The 24388-nt window shown below is 32.8% G+C and overlaps 1 protein-coding gene across 1 annotated transcript; it reads left to right on the top strand.

The window, feature by feature from the left end:
* Positions 1-10941: 10941 nt before the first annotated feature.
* On the top strand, positions 10942-16178 carry LOC127073373 (pyruvate, phosphate dikinase, chloroplastic). The gene is made up of 19 exons (XM_051014527.1): positions 10942-11161; positions 11436-11492; positions 11756-11989; positions 12130-12267; positions 12356-12518; positions 12620-12855; positions 12963-13091; positions 13178-13357; positions 13440-13577; positions 13662-13826; positions 13922-14083; positions 14184-14273; positions 14369-14685; positions 14767-14896; positions 15074-15202; positions 15308-15445; positions 15574-15651; positions 15761-15852; positions 15942-16178. The coding sequence occupies exons 1-19, from the start codon at positions 11102-11104 to the stop codon at positions 15982-15984; spliced, it is 2679 nt and encodes an 892-aa protein (XP_050870484.1). The 5' UTR covers positions 10942-11101; the 3' UTR covers positions 15985-16178.
* Positions 16179-24388: the final 8210 nt, after the last annotated feature.

Genomic DNA, 24388 nt, shown 5'->3' with positions numbered 1-24388 from the left:
AAAGGCAATCAAAATGTTAATTTCTCTTGTCTTTATTGTTGCAAGAAAGGCCACTCCATTGCTAAATGCAGGTTTAGGAGATTCTTAGTTCCTAAAGGCATTTATCAATGGCTGCCCAAATGCAACCATTTCGTTACTCACCATTCAGGACCCAATAAGCCATTGGGTACCTTCTCGTGTTAATTGCATTTCCATAGGTACAATGCCTCGAGACCACCGAAAGAAGATGGGTTCTCGACAGTGGATGCTCAAGGCACATGTCAGGAGACATATCACTCTTCATTGACTTTGTGGCTAAGAAGAAAGGATATGTAACCTATGGTGACAACAACCGTGGAGCAATACTAGGTAAAGGTAGTGTAGGTAACCCTTCTTCCACTACTATTTCTGATGTATTGCTTGTCGAAGGTCTTAAACACAATCTACTTAGCATCAGTCAATTATGTGACAAAGGATACAATGTATCGTTTTCAAAAGATTGTTGCAAAATTGTACATAATGATGATAAGAAGAGTATGTTTAATGGCCTGCGAGTGAATAATGTCTATATGTTAGACTTGAACGAAGTATCGTTAACAAGTGACAAATGCCTTGTAACAATGAGTGAAGATTCATGGTTATGGCATAGGCGTTTAGCACATGTTAACTTTGACTTACTAAACAAAATAGTCTCAAAAGATCTAGTCTTAGGTCTCCCCAAAATAAAGTTCACCAAGGATCACCTTTGTGATGCTTGTCAAAAAGGGAAGCAAACGAGGATCTCATTTAAATCCAAAAATATCGTTTCAACAACGAGACCTCTCGAACTTCTTCACATGGACTTATTTGGGCCGTATAGGATTAAAAGTCTAGGAGGAAATTATTACAGTTTTGTAATAGTGGACGATTTTTCTAGATTCTGTTGGACTATCTTTTTAGTAAGCAAGAGCGATACGTTCGCCGCCTTTGAAAGGTTTGCTAAGCTTTCCCAAAATAAATTAAATACAAACGTTGTGTCAATTAGAAGCGACCATGGGGGTGAGTTCGAAAACCATTTATTTGAAGAATATTGCGGTAACCATGGTATCGATCATAACTTCTCCGCTCCACGTACTCCTCAACAAAATGGGGTTGTGGAGCGTAAAAATCGAATTTTGGAAGAATTGGGAAGAACAATGATTAACGAAAGTGGTTTACCGAAATATTTTTGGGCCGACGCCATTAGTACGGCGTGTTATGTTTTGAATAGGGTGCTCATTCGCCCCATTCTAAATAAAACACCGTATGAGCTTTTAAAAGGGCGAAAGCCAAATGTTTCTCACTTACATGTTTTTGGTTGCAAATGTTTTGTATTAAATAATGGAAAGGAAAACTTGGGCAAATTCGATTCCAAGGCCGACGAAGGTATCTTCCTCGGATACTCTCAATCGAGTAAAGCATATAGAATATATAATAAACGATTACTTGCTGTGGAAGAGTCTGTACATGTCACTTTTGATGAATCATATCCGAGAAACGTCGGAAAGGGTAGTGTTGTTCATGGTGCAGGTACATCTACGGAAGACATACTCAAAGGTGGCGAGCCGGGGATTGATCAACCCGACAAAGTCAAAGTTGAGGAGGATAAAGATGTACACCATGAGGAAACCGAGGTAGCTCATCCGCCTTCAAACGATGATCTCCCTCAAGCTTGGAAGTCTCCCAAAGACCATCCAATCGACAACATTCTCGGAGATATCTCAAAGGGTGTTACAACTCGATCGAAGCTAAGTAATTTCTGTTATCACTTCGCTTTCGTTTCGCAAATGGAACCTAAAAACCCTAAAGAAGCCCTACTCGGTGAACACTGGTTTTTGTCAATGCAGGAGGAACTAAATCAGTTCACTAGAAATGAGGTTTGGGACCTTGTCCCTCCTCCGCGAGATCATCGAGTAATCGGCACCCGATGGGTGTTTAGGAACAAGCTGGACGAAAACGGGGTAATAACCCGTAACAAGGCGCGTTTAGTCGCGCAAGGGTATAACCAAGAGGAAGGCATCGACTATGAGGAAACTTATGCGCCGGTTGCTCGACTCGAGGCTATACGCCTTCTCCTTGCCTTCGCTTGTGCGAAAGACTTTAAACTATTCCAAATGGATGTTAAGAGTGCGTTCCTTAACGGTCACATAAATGAAGAGGTCTACGTCGCACAACCTTCGGGTTTTGAATCTCATGAGTATCCCGATCATGTTTACAAACTAAAAAGGGCTTTATATGGTCTCAAACAAGCTCCTAGAGCTTGGTATGAGCGACTAAGTAAATTTTTGCTTGATCAAGGTTACTCAAGAGGAAAGGTTGACACAACACTCTTCATTAAACGTCAAGGAAAGCACTTGATATTAGTACAAATTTATGTTGACGATATTATATTTGGGTCTACTAACATGAATCTCGTGAGAGAGTTTTCGGATCTTGTGCAGGGTGAATTCGAGATGAGTATGATGGGAGAGCTCACATACTTTCTCGGTTTGCAAATTAAACAACTCAAAGAAGGAACATTCGTGAGTCAAACATTGTATTGTTTGGACCTTATCAAGAGATTTAACATGGCAAAAGCTAAGACCATTGACACCCCCATGCCAACATGTGCAAACTTGAATAAAGATGAAAATGGTAAGGACGTAGAGGTAAAAAGGTATAGAGGTATGATTGGATCTCTTCTCTATCTTACTGCTTCTCGTCCCGACATTATGTTTAGCGTGTGTATGTGCGCAAGATATCAATCATGTCCCAAGGAATCCCATCTAAAAGCTGTCAAACGAATACTTCGATACCTATCCGGTACTCCGAAGTATGGACTATGGTATTCCAAAGGTAATGATTGCTCATTGGTAGGTTTCTCCGATTCCGATTTTGCCGGTTGCAAATCGGATAGGAAAAGCACTAGTGACACCTGTCACCTATTTTCAAATTCCTTAGTTAGTTGACATAGCAAGAAACAAGTTTCAGTTGCTTTGTCAACCGCCGAAGCGGAATACGTTGCCGCCGGTAGTTGTTGTGCACAAATCCTATGGGTTAAGCAACAACTGTTGGATTTTAATCTCAAACTCAAACGTATTCCCATTTTCTGTGACAATACAAGTGCCATTAATCTTACCAAAAATCCTGTGTTGCATTCTCGCACCAAACATATCGAAATTCGACACCACTTTCTTCTGGATCATGTAGAGAAAGGTGATGTTGTATTTGAACATGTTAATACTGAAAATCAACTAGCGGACATTTTCACAAAGCCGCTAGCTACTGAACCTTTCTTTCATATTCGCCGAGAACTTGGTATTCTCGACATTTCTGAACGGGCATTATAAATTGCTTGCTTTATCTTATTTCATTTAACACTATAATCTTGTACTTCTAACAAGTAAATGTTGTTGCAAGCACAATTATATAGTTCATCAAGTTATTCCGGCATCGAGGTGATATTGTTCCTTACCCTTCTCTCTCTCCCAAACTTCATAGTTAAATGGTTGTACTACATGAAAATATTGTACATATATGTATCGTTTCTTATGCCATATCTGTTTGGATGTTTAAATGTTGTGTGGCATTCTATTTATGCATCAAACATGTGAGCGTATGTGCAGAACAGTGAAAAACTGGAAAATTTTGCCTGTATGAGTCGACCATAACAGGGCAATGGTCGACGCACACTTAATTTTTTTTTTCTGTTTTTCATAATTCAAACAGTATGCGTCGACGCATGCATAGTGTATGGTCGACGCATCGCACGAAAACTCAGGTTTTCTCTGCAGAAAACCTTCAAACTTCCCATGCATTTACATTTCAAATTCTCATTTAGTGTGCATTCAACCCACTACATTGTGAGTTGCATCTACCTAGTGCCTACTGTCTCTTGGCCTTTCCTCTTCCCAAAAACCCTAAATCCTCATCTATAAAAAGGGCAAACCTCCTTCTTGCAAATCATTCTCAAAATCTTACACCAAGCTTCACTCTCAAAACCTCATTCTTGCAAAAAGCTTCAGAATCATTACGGATGCTTGTTTCAGTCGAGGAAGAGGCCATTAGGACATAAAACTGCATATGCATCTGTAATTTTTGTTGTTTGACTGATCTTATTTTTCTGTTATGCTTGTTTGTGCAAATCCAGTTTAATGTTATATACTTTTTCAATTTAGTCTGTAATAATATTTGGTGTGGTATTATTATATGATTCGCTATCTCCTGTTGAATATCATGTTATGTTGAATAATAGTTCTCTTTCTCTTTTTGATGTTGTCAAGGGGGGAGAAGACCATGTACCAAAGCCAAGCCAAGATATTCACAACAGTTTGTTAGACAGCCTTAGATTACAAAAGAAAGGGGAGTGTGTATAATGTGTGTGAATATTGCATGTTGTTTTTCTTTGGTTTCACACAGGTTGTCATCATCAAAAAGGGGGAGTATGTAAGGGCAAACTGTCATACAACATACAATCATAGGTTTCGATGATGACAAATTACCACCATGGATGAACCGGCATTGTCGATTCCACCTCTACAAAACAAATGCAACATATCACCTATCATATCCTTTTCTATGTTCATCTAAACTGTTATATTTCATACAACATATGTGGATAAAATGTGGTCATGACAAAATGCATGAAAACCACAAAAATCTGAATTTTTGCAGATTTGCAGGGCTTGAGTCGACCACAGGTCAGCGCATAACATAGTGCAGTTGGTCACGGGTCAGCGCATGGAGGCTTGAGTCAACCATAGGTCAGCGCATAACATAGTGCAGTTGGTCACGGGTCAGCGCATGGAGGCTTGAGTCGACCACAGGTCGGCGCATAACATAGTGCAGTTGGTCACGGGTCAGCGCATGGAGACTTGAGTCGACCACAGGGTCGGCGCATGAAGCTTTCACTTTCCCACGGGTCAGCGCACGCCGACCTATGGTCGACGCATACTGTTGTGCTTTTCAGATTGTCCAAAACTGCAGGCTATGAGTCGACGCATAGACCTGCTATGGTCGACCGCTCGTGCGCAAATTCAGTTTTTGAGTATTTCCCACTCTGTTTGAAAAGCTGTTAAGTTTGGTTGGTAAGTTGGTTACTATATATAGAAGTTTAGTTACTTGTATCAACTAACATTTGTCAAATTGATTCAAGTGTTCAAAGAAACAAGAAAAAGTGAAATAGGTGTCCAAGATTCATCATCTTCATCTTCAACATCTCACAACACATCAACTACACACAACCATTTTTGAAGTGCTTTGTGATTGGTTAAAGGTGATAAGGTTCGAAGCCGTGATTGGGGAATCCGGTTCGGGTTGAAGCTTGTGACAGGTTTTTTCTTGAATAAAACCGTTAGGGTTTTGTCCTCCAAGACTGGTTTGTGTTTGGGGTTTTTTGGACGATTTCTTCATCAATTTTCAGCTGAGCGAAGGTGATTGAGAAGAGGAAGTCTTCATCAGTCTAGTAGCGGATTCAGTGATATTGAAGGGAAGAATTCGGGTTTGATTTGTTGTAGTTGAGATCAGCCGGGCCGAGGGTTTGAAGAACTGAGGGTTATTCAACAAAGGGGCTGGAATCGGAGGTCTATCAACAACAATCGAAGGGCTTGATTCATCTTGAATCAAGGAACAAGGAGTGGAAGCAACATTCAACGTCTTGAGAGTTCGGTTGTATATTTGCTTTGCAATCCTTGTATAAACGGTTAAATTCAACAGGTGATATCTATTAAATCATCTCAATTCTAGTTTTAGAATTGAGGGCAGACGTACCCCGAAGCGAGGACGGCGGGGGAACTGCCTCATCAAATCTTTGCCTTCTCTATTTTTCAGCATATTTATTTTTAACTTAAAAATTAAGTGATTTTAGTATAAGCACTTTTATCAAACCTTGATATTAATTGAGTAAGTAGTTAAAACTCTGTTTTTGAATTCAAAGTACAATAGGATATTGTACTAGATTAATTGGAATTACTTACTCAACATAAATATCACTTGGAGTGTTTTTACACACCAAGTGTTTGATAATTTGCCTAAACCAAAATTATCTTAATTGTGTATCTAGTTTGATTTGCTATTTGAACCATTGGAACTAAGAATCCTAGTAAGTGAAACAAATCATTAATTGTGTGACTAGTGTAGTGATTCTTATTCCACATTATCACTAATCCATAGGCTTGACGCATATCCGGTTTTCCAATAACGGTTCGTTTTAGACTATATTTTCCTCGGCCGCTTCCGCACTTAAAACAATTTTTCAAAACCAATTTTTAATTGGTCGTGCCGGCTTATTTTTTAATTGGGATCTATTCAACCCCCCCTTCTAGATCCGTGCCATAGTCTAACACCTCAAGTCCACCATACCAATGTGATTTTTCCTTCTCAGCAAGGACTTAATCCACTATAACCGAAATTGATTACAGACTCCACAGAGACAAACCGTCTTTATCTTCTTGAGTATATTTGACTAAAACCCAGTCACTCAAGGAAACCACTCAAACAACTTTGAGATTTACAAGTATTGCTTCTAAGAAAGCAGACTAACACAAGTTAAATACAATGAATATCTTCACACAATAACGAGCAATAACTCTTGTGGGTTTTCAAAGACTACACACATAAAATATATACTTTATAACAAATAACATTTGTATGAGTGTAGTTTTTAGCGCAGTGAATTAGTAGCATCTTCCATTCTTCCAAGACTCCTTTATATAAGCAGTTAGAGGACCTGTTGAAGGATTGATTTAGAATAGCAAATTGCAGTTGTCTCTTTGTGTAACGGTTTGCATATAGGATACAAAATGGTATAATATTATTGTCCTTAGTTTACAAAATCAGCGTAGTGGAAGGAAGGATGATCTTGTACTGTGTACTATTTTTCTGACGTAAAACCTTTTAATCTCATCTTTTATATATATTTTAAAGTTATACTAAATAATATGAGATAATAATTTTTTTCTTCTAACAAGACTCCTTAAAAACCAAGTTACACTCTAAAATGTCTAATATATCCTTAAATTAAAAAGAGAAAATAGAAGATGCACCGATAATGTAAAATTATTTTACAATATCATATAATAAATGATCTGCATCCTGCCACATCATATAAATAGTTTAAAATAATTTAAATGATTTGGTAAATGGATAATTTTTTATTGGACGACCGTATAAATTTGTTTACACAGACGATACATATCTATTAAACTCAATTAAAAATAGATATTTCAACTTTCATCATATTCTTGTTTACATAAAACTCTCTAAATTTTAAATTTTAAATTCTCCCAATGCAATTTATCATTCTCAGTTGACTATTTGTGATTAGTGTAATTTTGTAAGATTTTTTTAATCAATTTCTACAATTTTCGGTTTTCATAGTTTTTGTCGCCTAGACAATCTCAATTCACTATACAAATTCGATTTACCAAAAGCTTTGCAAATTCAATCACTTAAGTTTTCACAAACTCAATTCATAAGTTTCTGTATTTTAACTAAAATACCTCTTCAAATTTTGACTCAGATTCTGATTCTGGTTGAATCGTTTATGCATGAGCTTTTGTGCAAGCCATCAACGCCACATTCTCATGCTCTTCTTCATAATCATCTTTTGAAGACTTTGAATCATCCAATTTAGCCATCAAATCCTTCTTCTTTCCTCTGAAGTTTTTCTTAGGCCTTTCTTTCTTTAACTTGTGACATTCATTCTTTAAGTGGCCAGGCTCATTGCACTCAAAGCACGTGAGTTTTTTGCCAGCTCCAGCCTTCTTGGATTCATAAGTGGACTCTGAACGACCACTTGTCCTTCTTTGTCCTCTGAATTTTCCTTTCCTTTTCTTCTAAAGTTGATTAACGCGTCTGGACAAAAGAGACAATTCATCTTCTTCTTCTGATTCCTCTTCAGACTCTTCATTAGTTTTGCTTGAAGAGCCTTTGTCTTCTAAGATCTTCCTGAAGACTTTAGAGCAACATATTTTCTCTTTCTCTTGGGCTCATCTTCCTCGAGCTCAATCTCATGACTTCTTAAAGAACTAACCAATTCCTCAAGAGAAGTGTTGTTAAGATCCTTTGAAAACTTCAAAGTAGTTACCATATGTCTCCAACACTTAGGTAGACTCCTGATGATCTTCTTAACATGATTATCAATAGAATATGCTTTGTCCAGGACCTTAAATCCTGCAACAAGAGTCTGAAACCTTGAGAACATGTTCTCAACAGTTTCCTCATCCTCCATCTTGAATGCTTCATATTTTTGAATCAAGACAAGATTCTTGCTTTCTTGTGCATTTCCTTCATGCGTCATCCTCAAAGAATCAAATATAGTTTAGCAATATCTATGTTGGTGATTTTCTCAAGCTCGGTGTATGAAATAACATTTAGCAAGAGGATTCTTGCTTTGTGATGATTCTTATAGTCTTTCTTCTGTTGATCTATCATCACTCTTCTTTCAATTTTATTGCCACTAGTATTTACTAGGTGTATCTAGCCACTAACTACCATGTCCTATAGATCAACATCGTGACCTAGAAAGAAGCTCTTTATTCTATCCTTCCAATAGTCAAATATGTCTCCATCAAAAACACGAGGTTTAGCATTGTAATGATCTCTATCATTTGTTTGAGCAACTGGTGGTGGAAGGGCATCCATTGTGTTTCACATTGGATCTTTATCTGACACTGTTAAGTGTTTGATATCTTATCAAGATCAGAACTGGAGCTCTGATGCCAATTGAAGGTGAAAAGAAACACAAGAAATGAGGGTTTGATTTGGGTTTCTAAAAACAAAAGCTTTTTCAAAACCAACTCAATCAAACAAAAACACGAACAAGAAAAATAACAATATTGTTTTTATACTAATTCACTATTAATGAAGCTACCTCCAGTTCATCCTACCAAGGTGATTTTGCCTTCTCAACAAGGACTTAATCCATTATAATAGAAACTGATTAGAGACACCACAAGGATAAACCGTCTTTATCTTCTTGAGTATATCTGACTAAAACCCAGTCACTCAAGGAAACCACTCAAACAACTTTGAGATTACAAGTGTGTGTTTACAAGTATTGCTTTTAAGAAAGCAGATTAACACAACTTAAATACAGTGAATATCTTCACACAATAACGAGCAACAACTCTTGTGGGTTTACAAAGACTATACATAAAAAATATATACTTTATAGAAAATAGCGTGTGTATGCGTGTAATTTTTAGCGCAACGAATTAGTAGCATCTTCCATTCTTTCATGACTCCTTTATATAGACAATTAGAGGGTCTATTGGAGGGTAGAATTAGAATAGCAAATTGCATCTGTCTCTTTGTGTAACGGTTTGCATATATGATACAAAATAGTATAATAGTATTGTCTTTAGTCTACAAAATCAGTGTAGTGGAGGGAAGGGTGATCTTGTATTGTGTACTATTCTTCTGACGCAAAACCTTTTAATTTTATCTTCTAATCTTCAGAGGTTTCTGATGAAATGATGTTGAAGCATGCTTAGAAGGATCAAGAGATTAGTTGACATAATCTTCAGAACCTCGGTCTTTAGAGTCTTGACACAATTCCTCATAACCTAGTCTTCAAAGTCTTCGAATCTTGTTCTTCATAATCTTCATAACTTGAGCGCAGAATCTTGAAGGCTGACAATTCTTCAGAGGCTCTTCAATCAGAGTCACATTCAGAAGCTTTAGCACAAACGTTCATCAGAAACGTTGTCTAAGAACTTTCTAGAATTTAACAACATCTTGTAAAACACTTGTATCTCTTTAGAGTTAGAGCGTGTTAATTTCATATTAAATTCAATTCAAAGACTATGATTTGAAGCAAGTTAAAAAAACTTACTCTTGTAATAAGTTGATACCCACTAAAAAAGTTAATAAATATTTTAAAGTTATACTAAATAATATGAGATAATAATTTTTTTTCTTTAAGAAGACTCCTTAAAAACCATATTACACTAAAAAATGTCTAATATATCCTTAAATTAAAAATAGAAAATAGAAAATACATTAATATAAAATTATTTTATAATGCCGAATGATCTGCATTCTACCATATCATACAAATAATTTAAAATGATTTACATGATTTGATAAATTAATAATTTTTTATTTAATGACCACGGACGATACATATCTATTAAACTCAATTAAAAATAGATATTTCAACTTTCATCATATTCTTGTTTACATAAAACTCTCTAAATTTTAAATTTTAAATTCTCCCCGTGCAATTTATCATTCTTAGTTGACTATTTGTGATTAGTGCAATTTTGTAAGATATTTTTTAATCAATTTCTACAATTTTCGATTTTCATAGTTTTTGTCGCCTAGACAAACTCAATTCACTATACAAATTCGATTTACCAAAACCTTTGCAACTTCAATCACTTAAATTTTCACAAACTCAATTCATAAGTTTCTGTATCTTAAATTTACATACATTCCGCAAACTCTGTTTTAGTATATTTCCACAAATTTAATTTTCTTAAATTTAATTTTTTATATGTGCATGAACTTTAATAACATAGTTATACATAAATTCAATTCATGCAAAGTGTATAACTAAAATTTAAATAACACATAGGTGAATTGAATTCTCATTTAATGCCATAAAAAATGATAGACACAAAAATTAATGATTTAAAATAAAACAAAAAATCATTAATATATGTAAGAAATTGATTCATGTCCTAACACATCACTTTGATAATTTTATCCAAATTTCTAAGAGTTTATGGATAAGACTTCACCATTTTTAACACTTTTTTTTTAAAGTTAAAAGAGGTTAATGTTTTAACTGGTTGTTAGTAAATGCTGATGTGTTATCTACGTAAGTATAGATAGAATAATTCTGATGTGTAAGTAACGTATGTATAGATATAAGGATTTCTCCAAATGGCTAGTCAAAGATGTGAGAGAGAGAATAGGTAAGAGAAACAAAGTATAAAATGAGAGTGTTTCTAGGAAAACAAATCAAAGCAACACCTGTCCAAACAACACTTGATAAATTTTCAGTGTCTCAATAAATAAAGAATTCTGTTTCTTCCTCATTTTGCACTTGACATTCTCAAATACAAACTTGTTTATATTTACGGTGCCTTGCTCCTCACTTTGTCACTTTGTCTCCTTCATGATAGTTGATATGGTCCAGACAATTAACTTGAAAAAGTCATTCGTTCAAGCTAACATGGTCGTTTTTTTACTTATTCTTTCTTTTGGATTGCATTACACCTTTCATTATTGTTCTTGTTCATAAGCATGCATTGCATATTTTATATATAGTAAGAAAGATCGCAAAATCTAATAATGATCTTGTAATTAGATATAGAAGGTCCATTATCATAGGTTAGAAACATGAATTCTCACTTTTTCTAAAAACATAAATTCTTAGATTAATAAAAGATTTGTGATTGTGCGCGATGTAAATATGAATTTTTCTGATGTGTTTATTTTTGTTTTATCAGAGAGTGTTCACTTTTGGCAAAGGCAAGAGTGAAGGCAACAAGGGCATGAAGTCTTTGGTAAGCATTCTTTATCTTTTTATAATAACTATTTTTGAACCAGCTTAAATTGGTTGATTTCTCTCATGCAAATTCGTATTCGCATGGTCGTCAAAATCGAGAGTTTGGGATCATAGATCATGATGTTAAGTCGTAATTTATTTGTTTGTTTGCATGCGAAAGCCCGAAACACATTATATTTAGCAAAATATTACTATATTTGCTTTTCATGTTGAAACTAATTTTTACGTCTGAATTTGTTTTTGCATGTATGATGATTGTAGTTGGGAGGAAAGGGGGCCAACTTAGCTGAAATGGCGACAATTGGTTTATCAGTGCCTTCTGGACTCACCATATCAACAGAAGCATGTCACCAATATCAACAAAATGTAAAGAATTTGCCAGATGGTCTGTGGGATGAGATACTTAAAGGCTTGAAATTTGTGGAGAATGAAATGGGAGCCTATGTTGGAAATCCTTCAAAACCTCTCCTCCTCTCTGTGCGCTCTGGCGCTGCGGTAAGATTTCTTCCGTTTTGTTTGGATTGAATTATTTGAGTTTATCTGCGTGCATAAGTATTTGTGATATTGTTATAGAAACATCATAAGTTCCTTTGAGTTTATAGGTGTACTTAACACGTTTTTCCTACCTGTATCAGATTTCAATGCCTGGAATGATGGACACAGTTCTTAATCTTGGATTGAATGATGAAGTGGTTGTTGGGCTGGCTTCCAAAAATGGAGAGCGGTTTGCTTATGACTCTTACCGACGTTTCTTAGACATGTTTGGAGATGTTGTAAGTACCTTGTTCTTTTATATCATATGCACCATATTAGTATCTTCCATTGCTTTTTGTTGAAACTTGTTTTGAATGATATATTTAGGTAATGGACATTCCACACTCTTTGTTTGAGGAGAAGATAGAAAAACTGAAGTCGTCAAAAGGCGTTAAACATGACACTGATTTAACCGCCAGTGATCTCAAAGATCTGGTTGAACAATACAAGAATGTCTACATTCAAGCTAAGGGAGAAAAGTTTCCCTCAGGTTCTAACTTCAACACCATCAACTTCTTCATGTTTTGTTGTTATTATGTATTAATATTATTAATTTTTTCATGTTTCCTCCTCTTGATTTACCAATTGCAGATCCAATGAAGCAACTAGAATTAGCTGTTAAAGCTGTTTTCAATTCTTGGGATAGTCCAAGGGCTAATAAGTATAGAAGCATTAATCAGATAACTGGGCTAATGGGCACCGCGGTGAATATTCAATCCATGGTGTTCGGAAATATGGGGAATACTTCAGGAACCGGTGTCTTGTTCACTAGAAATCCTAGCACCGGTGAAAAGAAACTTTATGGGGAATTTCTTGTTAATGCTCAGGTAATATATGATTATTTACTATCTGTTATTTTACTATCATCATCTGTATTAATAGTATATAGCTGATTACTTTTGGATTGATGTTTCTACAAAACTGTTTATAATAGGGAGAGGATGTAGTTGGTGGAATCAGAACACCTCAGGATATAGAGACCATGAAAACATGCATGCCAGATGCTTATAAGGAACTTGTGGAGAATTGTGAAATTCTTGAGAATCATTACAAGGATATGATGGTAAAAATTTCAATCCCATGAAATTTGTTTTGTATCTATAGAGTGACAGCATGTAAGTCTTCTGAAATTGATATATTATATTGTAGGACATTGAGTTCACTGTTCAAGAAAATAAGTTGTGGATGTTGCAATGTCGAATTGGAAAGCGTACTGGTAAAGGTGCAATCAAAATAGCTGTAGACATGGTCAGTGAGGGCCTTGTTGATACTCGTCGTGCAATCAAGATGGTAGAGCCACAGCATCTTAACCAGCTTCTACATCCACAGGTATATATTTTTTCCGTTGATTTTTCAATTTCAAATGTAAGGTGCTCAAGAGTTATTGATTTGTTTATATTTATTTGTTTAGTTTAAGGATTCATCTAAGTACAAGGACAAAGTGGTTGCCACTGGCTTGCCTGCTTCCCCTGGAGCTGCGGTTGGGCAGGTTGTGTTCAATACTGAAGATGCCGAAGAATGGCATGCACAAGGGAAGAGTGTCATCTTGGTATTGTTTTTTGCTATCTCTTTCTTTCCATTCACTATATTGTTATAGTATCAAATAAGTAAAACAACCGTGCATTGATTGAAGGTAAGGACAGAGACAAGTCCAGAAGATGTTGGAGGCATGCATTCCGCTGTTGGCATCTTGACAGCAAGAGGAGGTATGACATCTCATGCTGCCGTTGTAGCTCGTGGATGGGGAAAGTGTTGTGTGTCTGGTTGCACCTCTATTAAAGTAAATGACGAGGAAAAGGTAACTTCAGAGACGATACATTGTTGACATATTCGTAAAAGATCTTCTTAATGTTCAAAGTAATTCGATATAATCTTCATTTACTTTCAATATAGGTGGTTGTAATTGGAGATAATAAAATATCAGAAGGTGAATGGATCTCGTTGAATGGATGCACAGGTGAGGTCATACTAGGAAAGCAGCCACTTGCTCCTCCGGCTCTAAGCGATGATTTAGAAACTTTCATGTCTTGGGCTGATGAAATAAGGAATCTGAAGGTGCTAATGCATATTCTTTATTAGCTCCATAGGTCTTGAGTTGAATCAAATCCTATAATTCTTGTTAGGTGATTTCATTCTTATCATTGTTGCTTATCAGGTTTTCGCAAATGCTGACTCGCCTGAAGATGCAATAGCAGCGAGAAAAAATGGAGCAGAAGGGATTGGACTTTGCAGGACAGAACACATGGTACAAATAATATTCAACTCTTCATGGCACTTGAAATCATCATTTTTTAATCAATTGACACATGATAGTACAGATAATGATTTTGTGTGTTTTAGTTTTTTGCTTCTGATGAGAGGATAAAGGCGGTGAGAAAGATGATCATGGCCATTACTCAAGAAGAAAGGAAAGCTGCACTTGACTTGTTGTTGCCTTATCAAAGATCCGATTTTGAAGGAATTTTCCGTGCAATGGACGGTTTCCCTGTAACAATCCGATTGTTGGATCCTCCACTTCATGAATTTCTTCCCAAGGGTGACATGGGGGAAATTATTAATGAACTAAGTTCTCAGACAGGCGTGAACAAAGATGACATACTCACAAAGATGGAAAGACTCTCAGAAGTTAATCCCATGCTCGGTTTTCGTGGCTGCAGGTTTCTTCTCTTCTTATGATGAAATTCTAAGTTCATTTTTATAGTAATTCCTCATGATACTAATTGAGATAATGTGAACAGGTTGGGAATATCATATCCAGAATTGACTGAGATGCAGGCGCGCGCAATTTTCCAAGCTGCTGTTACAGTGAAAAGCAATGGTATTGCAGTTTTTCCTGAGATAATGGTTCCACTTATCGGTACACCTCAGGCATGCTCCTTTTTCTTACTCTTAACTTATTTTTTTCCAATAATCCAATCTGTTTCATATCTATCATACACAGAATTTGTGAGGAAAAGTCACAATGAAGCACTATTTTGCGGTTTGATCTTAATGAAACTCTTGTGACACATTTATTATATAAGCTCAATGTTTTTTAACTGACAGGAATTAAAACATCAAGCAAATCTAATAAGGGATGTTGCTGAGAAAGTGTTCTCAGAGATGGGCTCTTCTGTAAGCTATAAGGTTGGAACTATGATTGAAGTTCCAAGAGCTGCACTAGTTGCAGATGAGGTAATAGTTATGGACATTCATTTTTAACATACAATAATTAAAATGAATTAAAGAAGAACAATAGTGTCATTTTTATACTTTATAATTTTTAATCCATATGTGTAGATCGCTAATGAAGCCGAGTTCTTTTCATTTGGAACCAATGACCTCACCCAAATGACATTTGGCTATAGTAGAGATGATGTTGGAAAATTTCTTCCAATATACCTAGCCGCTGGGATTTTGCAGCATGATCCATTTGAGGTTAGTTGCATAATCGTGCGACGACACATACAAATGCGAGCGAATATCTCTAGCAGAACTTTGTGAAATGACTTCTTGGAGTGTATAAATGATGTTTTCTAAACTCAAATTATTGACAACAATTACAGGTAATTGACCAAAAAGGTGTGGGTCAGCTGATGAAAGTTTGCATAGAGAAGGGTCGCGCTGCTAGACCAAACTTAAAGGTAACTTATAATACAAGTTTAAACAAATTAAAAAATTATCGCATATCTTGATTATTCTCAATATATCAATTATGGTGTTAAAACCTATCTTTCATCGGTTGGTTATCAGGTTGGAATATGTGGAGAGCATGGCGGGGAGCCTTCTTCGGTTGCATTCTTTGCTAAAATCGGTCTTGACTATGTCTCGTGTTCTCCTTTTAGGTTCGATTTTCCGTTCAAAATTGTATGAAATGAGATATTTCTGTTTTATGCAGCCAAACTGAATATTTGAATTTTTTTTCTTTTTGCAGAATTCCAATTGCTAGACTTGCAGCAGCTCAAGTTGCAGCATAAGGAGACTGTTGGTTGTCTGCTGGACTCTTATTAGATATAGTTATAGATCTGTTAGAGTTGGTTTAAGTTAGTTAGAAGGCAGTTATGATTAGGTGGAAGTTGGTTATGTTAGTTATTTGGAATCACTATAAATTGCATTCTAGACAATGAAATTTCATTCTATCAATTTCAAAACCAATATTTCTCTTCTTTTATTCTTCTCTTTATTGCCGCTGTCATTTTTTATATCAGTTTCTCTTGATTAGCCAAAGTGATTACAACTTGAATCACTTTCTCTACACCTGCAAATATTGCTATTATGCAGCTAGGCTCTTTCAACACTATGCTATTTTATGTAATCTCGTAATCAACAAAGTCTATCGTGTCATGTATGAAACTTAGTTATGAGATAACATGTTCTGATACCAAAAATGCAAATAATTTCCTTCAACGTCTATTTTATCCGCGTCTTTATCATTTTTTTTATCATCTGATTTTAATTTATCTAAGCGATTTTGTTTTACAAACAAAATCGATTATAAAACGGGTTATATCTATAACCAAATTTATCTATAATCAAATTTATCTATAACCAAATTTTATAACCGATTATATCTATAATTAAATTTATAGTTTTTAAACCTGATTATTTTACAGTTAGTTTCAGTTAAAAATAAATTTTTAACATCAAAATCCAGTTTTTTAAAAATAGATTATATATATTTCATGTTTTATTTTTATTATTCATGTTAATTATTGAGAGCAGATTAGATTATATAAGTTAGAAGATATTGATTATATATACAACTAGTGCTCCTATAGTAAAGGGATACATGAAGAACATAATGAAGCCAATTTTCTTTTTAGAATGGAAAGAAACTAGGAACTAAGAATAAACTAACCAATTTTTTAACAGCAAAAATTGAGAAATGTTATTTCTACGTCAATCTTCTATCCAATCCTTACATCAAATATTATTCATCGTATTTATACGGTAAATAATATTTTTTTAATAAAATAATATTAAATATCTATCTTAAATAAAAAATGTTTATAAATTTTCTTAAATTATTTTTATAACAAAAATATGATATTTGTCATTAACTAATTTTATTATTTATAGGTTATTAATCATGTATTTTTCTGATAGTTTATTAATCAATTTCACTACTTCATTAATCAATAAAATATATAATATTAATCAAGTTCTAACATTAATTTATAATTAGGTTAATGAATTTTAAATATTAAAAAACAATAAATAATAAAATAAAATTGCTTAATATATTAATAATTTCATAAACAAATATTTACATAATATTAATCAATTTTATTTAGTATTTATTATTTTTAAATTTTTTTAAATTTATTAATCAAATTATAAATTAATATCAAAACATGATTAATATTATATTTTTTATTAGTTAATGAAGTAGTGAAGTTGATTAATAAACTATTAGAAAAATAAAATATATGGTTAATAACATATATTTTTGTGGTTAATACAATAATAAAATTAGTTAATAATAAATGTGATATTTTTGTTATGAAATTAATTTTAAAATTTTTTATAAATACTTTTTTATTTAAAATAAGTTTTAATATTATTTTATTTAAAAAATACTATTCATTATATAAATATGGTAATAGTATTTGGTATAATTATTGAGGTAAGAAATAGATGGAATAACATTACTCAAACAATTTACAGGTCTCATTTTCATAAATCGCACTTGTTAGGTTTCTATTTTTCCACTTCTTTCCTTGTTCACCGTTCTACCACCACATGATTTTCTACATACTCAGACTAGAAGAGTTAAAAGAAATGTTGTTTCATCACATAATCACTTTTCTCAAACTGTGTGCTTTATTAATAATATGGGAGAGTTTTAGAAAAATGAATTTTATATGATTAAAAACATTTATGTAAAAAATTATTTAAGACATATTTAAAAATAACTTTTTTTTTGTGATTCTTAAAAAATAAAGACTAATTTGATTTTATTTTTTGATATGGATGTCAAAGTATAAAATTTAAATATTTAACATATCCAAATAATAATTTTGATTAAAACCATGTTAATAATTAATAGGTTATTAATAATCAAATTTTCAATGAATATAGATAATTACATATCTGATTAATTTGAACATCTCAAACATTACCTCTAGCTAGATATTGTTCTCATCTTTATGAATTAATTTAGTGTAAGTAAATTGTTTATGATACCAATATGCTTCAAAAGATTATGAATAAATTTAAGAGCCATTCTATGTTAACGCCCTTTTTCCACACACTGTTACACCGTAGACAAGTAAGAAAGAAAAATATTCTTAGCACAAAAATCAAAGACAAGAAAAATTAAGAAAATAAAACTTATACTAGTACATTATAGGTATAAACAAGTGGGATACATTATTAGTGATATGCACATTTTTTTAAAAATAAAATAAAATAAAATAAAATAATTGAATTATTAAACTAAAAAGATTATTATTATTTTTAAAAGAGATAATAAATTAGTGTTTATAATTTTTTTCATATATAAAAATATTTAAATCGTTGTTACCATTTATAATAATAGTATTTTTTAATTAATTTTTTTATATATTTTAAAAGAAATCAATAAATTTATATTATTTAATATTTAAAATGATTAAAATTATTCCTATTTATAACAATAATATATTTTTTTGTATATATAAATAATTTAATCAACAACGTATTTTTCTAGTATATAAATATTATTTTTGTTTTGACATTACTTACATATTTAAATTTATATACAAATATTTAAATCAACAACGTATTTTAGTCCATAAATAAATATTATTTTGTTCAATGACGAACACTTTTACTTATATTTTATAATTTATTTTATTTGAAAATTTATGATTTTTTTAAAATATGCATAGATAAAGTAGAATAGGTTATTATTCTTACGTTGGACAATGTTAATAGAAGTACACGTTGCTGAGAAATTCAATTTAATATGGAAAAGGTACCTATGGATAGTACTTGTGCAGATTAATTTAAAAAGATAAAAAGATAAAAAAGTGTTAACTGAGTAAAAATGGAAGAGTATATTGATATTCCCAAAAGTAATAATAAATTGTTTACATTACAATGTGAAAGTGTCAACAATACATTTTTTCTTTTATTAAAATAATATTTATTTATTAAAATATTTGAATCAATAATATAATTTTTTATTTATAAAAAATTAATTTTGTTTTAACTCCTATATATAAAAATATTTATATTAATAGTATATTATATTTTCCTATATATATAAATAAATCCGTTTTTGTTATATTTTGTAATATATCTGTATGAAATATCAATAATCTTTTTTTAGTATAAACTATCTCAAGACGGAGCCAGAACTATTAATTACTGTGGCAAATATACACATATATTTTAATATAAAATTCTAATTTTAAATATATATATAGAGAGAGATAGAGATTAATTAAAATACACTGACAGTATAAAAAGTCAATTAATTATAGTCGTTGAATATTAAAAAAAATTTGACTTTTATTTTAAAAATCTATAAAGTAATACAAACGGGTGATGGTGATGAACCGGCGATGTAAAACTTTTTACACTGACAGCGTATAGTAATTAATCTCAAATATATATATATATATATATATATATATATATATATATATATATATATATATATATATATATATATATATATATATATATATATAATTAATTAATTAATTAATCTAGAGATCTTGTTTTAATTTAAAAATTGGGCCTAAATTTTAAATATACATATATAATTATAATAATTAATAATGACATATAAAAAGTATAATAAATATTAATTATAATTATTTTGATATTTGATCAATCTCAGATTTTTCATTTATTGATTTTTATTATAGTACTTTTTTATTTATTAAGTTTTTATTATAGCATTTTTTATTTTAATTAATATTAATAAAAAAATTAAGTCTTTCAAATTTTGAAATTTGTATCGTCGTACTCTTGTAGAGAGTTGGCCTAGTTTGAAAGAACTACTATAAAACATTTTAGAAACTAAAAGTATATATAGTAGTATATGAAACAATTTTTAAAACTAAATATTTATATAATAGTATCAAATAATATATAAATAGATTCATTGAATGTTGATACTCTTAAACCAATGTAATGTAATATATATATATATATATATATATATATATATATATATATATATATATATATATATATATATATATATATATATATATATATATATATATATATATATATATATACTAAATTATGGAGTATGCGTAATTGAGTAGTAGTTAACTTAAAAAATCATAACTAATTAAAAAAAATTGTATATTTGATGCAGCAGATCAACTCACATAAAAGAACTACTATAAAACATTTTAGAAACTAAAAGTATATATAGTAGTATATGAAACAATTTTTAAAACTAAATATTTATATAATAGTATCAAATAATATATAAATAGATTCATTGAATGTTGATACTCTTGAACCAATATAATGTAATATATATATATATATATATATATATATATATATATATATATATATATATATATATATATATATATATATATATATATATATATATATTTCCTTCACCCATCATTCTGCCTTAAATCAAATAATTAAAAAAATTGATTAATACAATTAATTAGAGGAAAGATAAATAAAATATAAATTTAATGGTTAATAAATTCAATGCAGTGCAGCACAAAGTAGAGAGGATAATTTATAACTTAGTGGGGGCATGAGCCAACATTTTATTAGCTCTGTCCTTGGATGCACCCTAATAAATCACCTGGTCTGGATGAATTTAATTTAATTCGGCTTTCTATCAAAACTTTTGGGATGTTTGTGGTAATGATATCTTGGAGGCAGCCACAATTTGATCAGAGAGGGTTATTTTTCGACATCACTTAATGAAATTAATATTTGCTTGATTCCTAAGTATGCTAATCCCTGCGACATGAAGGATTTTCGACCAAATTCCTTGTACAACGTGGTGTACAAATTAGTGTATAAAGTCCTTGCTAATAGATTGAAAATTATGTTGGATAAATGTGTGGCGGGGAACAATCGGTGTTTGTGGAGGGTCGTTGTATCCTTGATAATGTGATGATTGCTATCGAGGTCATCAACGCCCTTAAGCGAAAGACTAAAGATGGCAAGGCTCATTTAGCTCTCAAGATAGACATAAGTAAAGCATATGATATAATGGATGGGATTTTTTTGAGAGGTATGCTCTTTAGGATGGATTTTGATGAAAGTTGGATTCATTGGGTCATGATGTGTGTTACTTCGGTGCACTATATTGTTCTTCTTAATTCAGAAAGAGTATGACCAATTGAACCAGGGAGACGCCTGAGGCAAAGGGACTCACTGTCTACTTACCTCTTTATTCTTATGTCAGAAGGTTTTTCAGCTCTTATCAAGGGAGCAGTGGCACGTGGGGATATACATGGGATCCAAATCTATAGAGGGGCACCTAGTGTGTCCCACCTTCTTTTAGCTGACGATTGTTTTTTATCTTCCAGGGTCAATCTTAACGAAGTAAGATATCTTATGAAGTTGATTAATAGTTATACAAAGGCTTCAGGACATAAGATTAATATGACTAAATCTAAAGTATTTTGTAGCTGTAACATAAGTAATCCGGCTAAAGAGGATCTTGCTAGCATTATGGGAGTCAATCATGTGATGGGTACCAGAAAGTATTTATGTTTATCCTCTATGGTTGGTAGGAGTAAGAATGATACTTTCTCTTTTATCAAGGATCGTATATGGAAGAAAATTAATTCATAGAGAGGTAGGTCGTTATCAAAAGCAGGGAAGGAGGTCATGATAAAATCGGTTCTTCAAGCAATTACATCTTATATTATGAGTATCTTTATCCTCCTAGATGCAGTTTGTAATAATATTGAGAAGATGTTGAACTCTTTCTGGTGGGGAGGAGGTAGTAATAATAGTGGAATTTGTTGGATGTCATAGGAGAAGTTTGCTTGTTCTAAGGAAGAAGGGAGTTTGGGATTTAGAGACTTTAAAGCCTTCAACATGGCTATGGTTGCTAAACAAGGTTGGAACCTATTAACAAATCCCCATGCTCTTGTGTCTAGAATCTTCAAAGGAAGGTATTACCCTAAAACCTCTTTCTTGGATGATAACCTTGAGTTTAATCCAAGCTTTGTGTCGAGGAGTATTTGGAAGGCGAGTGAAGTTTTGTCTTTAGGTTGTAGGTGGAGTATTGGGGATGGAAGTGACATCATGGCAATGAATGAACCTTGGATTCGGGGGAGTAGAGATGGTTGCATAAGGGGTCCCCAAAAGCAAGGTGTGTATGGTATTATTGTTAAAAATATTATGTTGCCTAATGCAAAATAATGAGATATGAGGATTATAAGAGAGTTATTTAACTATGCAGGTGTTGAAGATATATTACAGGTACCTTTGGTGGATGATGTTGAGGAGGATATTATGGTTTGGAAAGATGAACACAATGGTATTTATAGTGTGCGTTCGGGGTACAGATTATGGATAAGCTTGTGTAAGAGTCATGTTAATGGAAGATGGGATAAAGATTGGTGTAGCCTCTGGAATATTAAAGCCTCATATAGAGTCAAACATCTTATATAGAGAATTTGTATAAGTTGTTTACCGACTCGTGATAGACTCCGACAATAGTATGTCTCTTGTCCGCAAATTTTTCAATTTTATGAGAATAGTCCTGAAGATGATTGACATTTGTTCTTTGGTTGTAGCGAGACGTCCCAATGTTGAAGGTGAAGGAGAATTGCGGTCCAAAACGCAGCGGAAATTAAAATTTTCTCCTTTAGAGATCCTTACGAATGGTCATGATCAGTGATAGAATATTTACCTCTTGTGACGATTGAAACCTTTGGTGCAGATCTCTTGCGACAATCAAAACCTTTGATGCATATCCACAGAGCGATCACGAACGTTGAACGATGACAACGTCTTTACTCAGTCCACACGAACGGGTTCCTTCAATCTCAGTGCTAGCTGGTACGAATGAAGGCTTTGAGTGAGAGAGAGAGAGTGAGAAAACGAAAATAATGCAACCGCTATTAATGCTTCTGCACAAGGGTTCTATTTATAGAACCACTTGTGTGGGCTTCAAGCTAAAAGCCCACTTAAGTGTATTTTGGCCCATATCTTATAATATGCCCAAAATCACTTAAGCCCATGGTACCTTACCATATTTCGTATTCTACTCAAGTACACCGTACCTTACGATGTTCCTTAGTTACTCTATCTCTCATCAATCCGTCCTTTGTGTGTGACCCTGTAGGTTTTCGCGGCATTGGCAATTATATTAAATCATGTATTTAACATAATAAACAGTGAGCGGTATCTAGCAACACATCACTGCTACCCAAGACACGAAAATGTCAAGTGATCTGACAATTCCTTCTGTGATAATACTTATGTGTATAATTACCATTTTGCCCTTATGTCTATATTGAACACAAGGCATAAACCGTGTCATCCTTGTCCAGTTCAATATTGGGCCCATAGACATTTATCCTGTTACGCAGGATGGGCAAATTCCATCTAGGTCACTCATGTCCCTTAGCATGCTTCGTGGAGTACCCATCAACTGTCTTTATGGTTATCCAGTTACGGACAACGTTGGATCAGCAATAAAGCACTCGACTCTACATCTAGGGTCCATAGTGGTTTCAGGTCGAAGAGTGGTATACACCATTATCACCATGAGAATAACTTATGACACTTTGCATAACTTTCTATATAGTATTCTCATAGCGAGTCAATCCGGTATAAATATTACTCTTAATATTCATACCTATGTTTAAGACTTGATAACTCTTTATCCATGATCCATGAGATGTGATCATCAGTCTACAAACATAATAGTCTTAATGCTTTAATGTTATCCCACTTCACACTAAAGCTCGACTACGGATACTTTAAGAGTAGTGTCCTTATGTTTAATGTGATCTCATGATTAAGTCATACTTGATACATTAAACAGACTAGCTATTCTAGGGACTTTATTAAACAAACGTAATAAAGAAAAAGCCTTTTATTATTAATAAATAATTCGATACAAGTACCAAAAGTATTGGCCTCTAGGGCTTACACCAACAGAAGGGTAACATGATTGTCCACTCTTATTGACCCTCATTTACATTTCTTTCATGATGCTAAGTCTATTATCTTTGATATTTGTAGTAAGGAGGATAAGAAGGATGCATGAAGATTTGCAGTTATGATAGATGGGATATGGAAAAATAGGAATGACTTTATTTGACATAATGAAGTAGAGGAAACCCCTAGATTGAGTTAATTAGCTTTTCATAAGTGGCAAGAATAATTTATGGCTCAACAACTACACGATATCAGAAATGACCATCAATATCC

This window comes from Lathyrus oleraceus, chromosome 4 (assembly GCF_024323335.1).
Source record: "Lathyrus oleraceus cultivar Zhongwan6 chromosome 4, CAAS_Psat_ZW6_1.0, whole genome shotgun sequence".
NCBI classification, from domain to species: domain Eukaryota; kingdom Viridiplantae; phylum Streptophyta; class Magnoliopsida; order Fabales; family Fabaceae; genus Lathyrus; species Lathyrus oleraceus.
The sequence above is the reverse complement of the archived record's forward strand: the minus strand, read 5'-3'. Positions and strand labels throughout refer to the sequence as shown.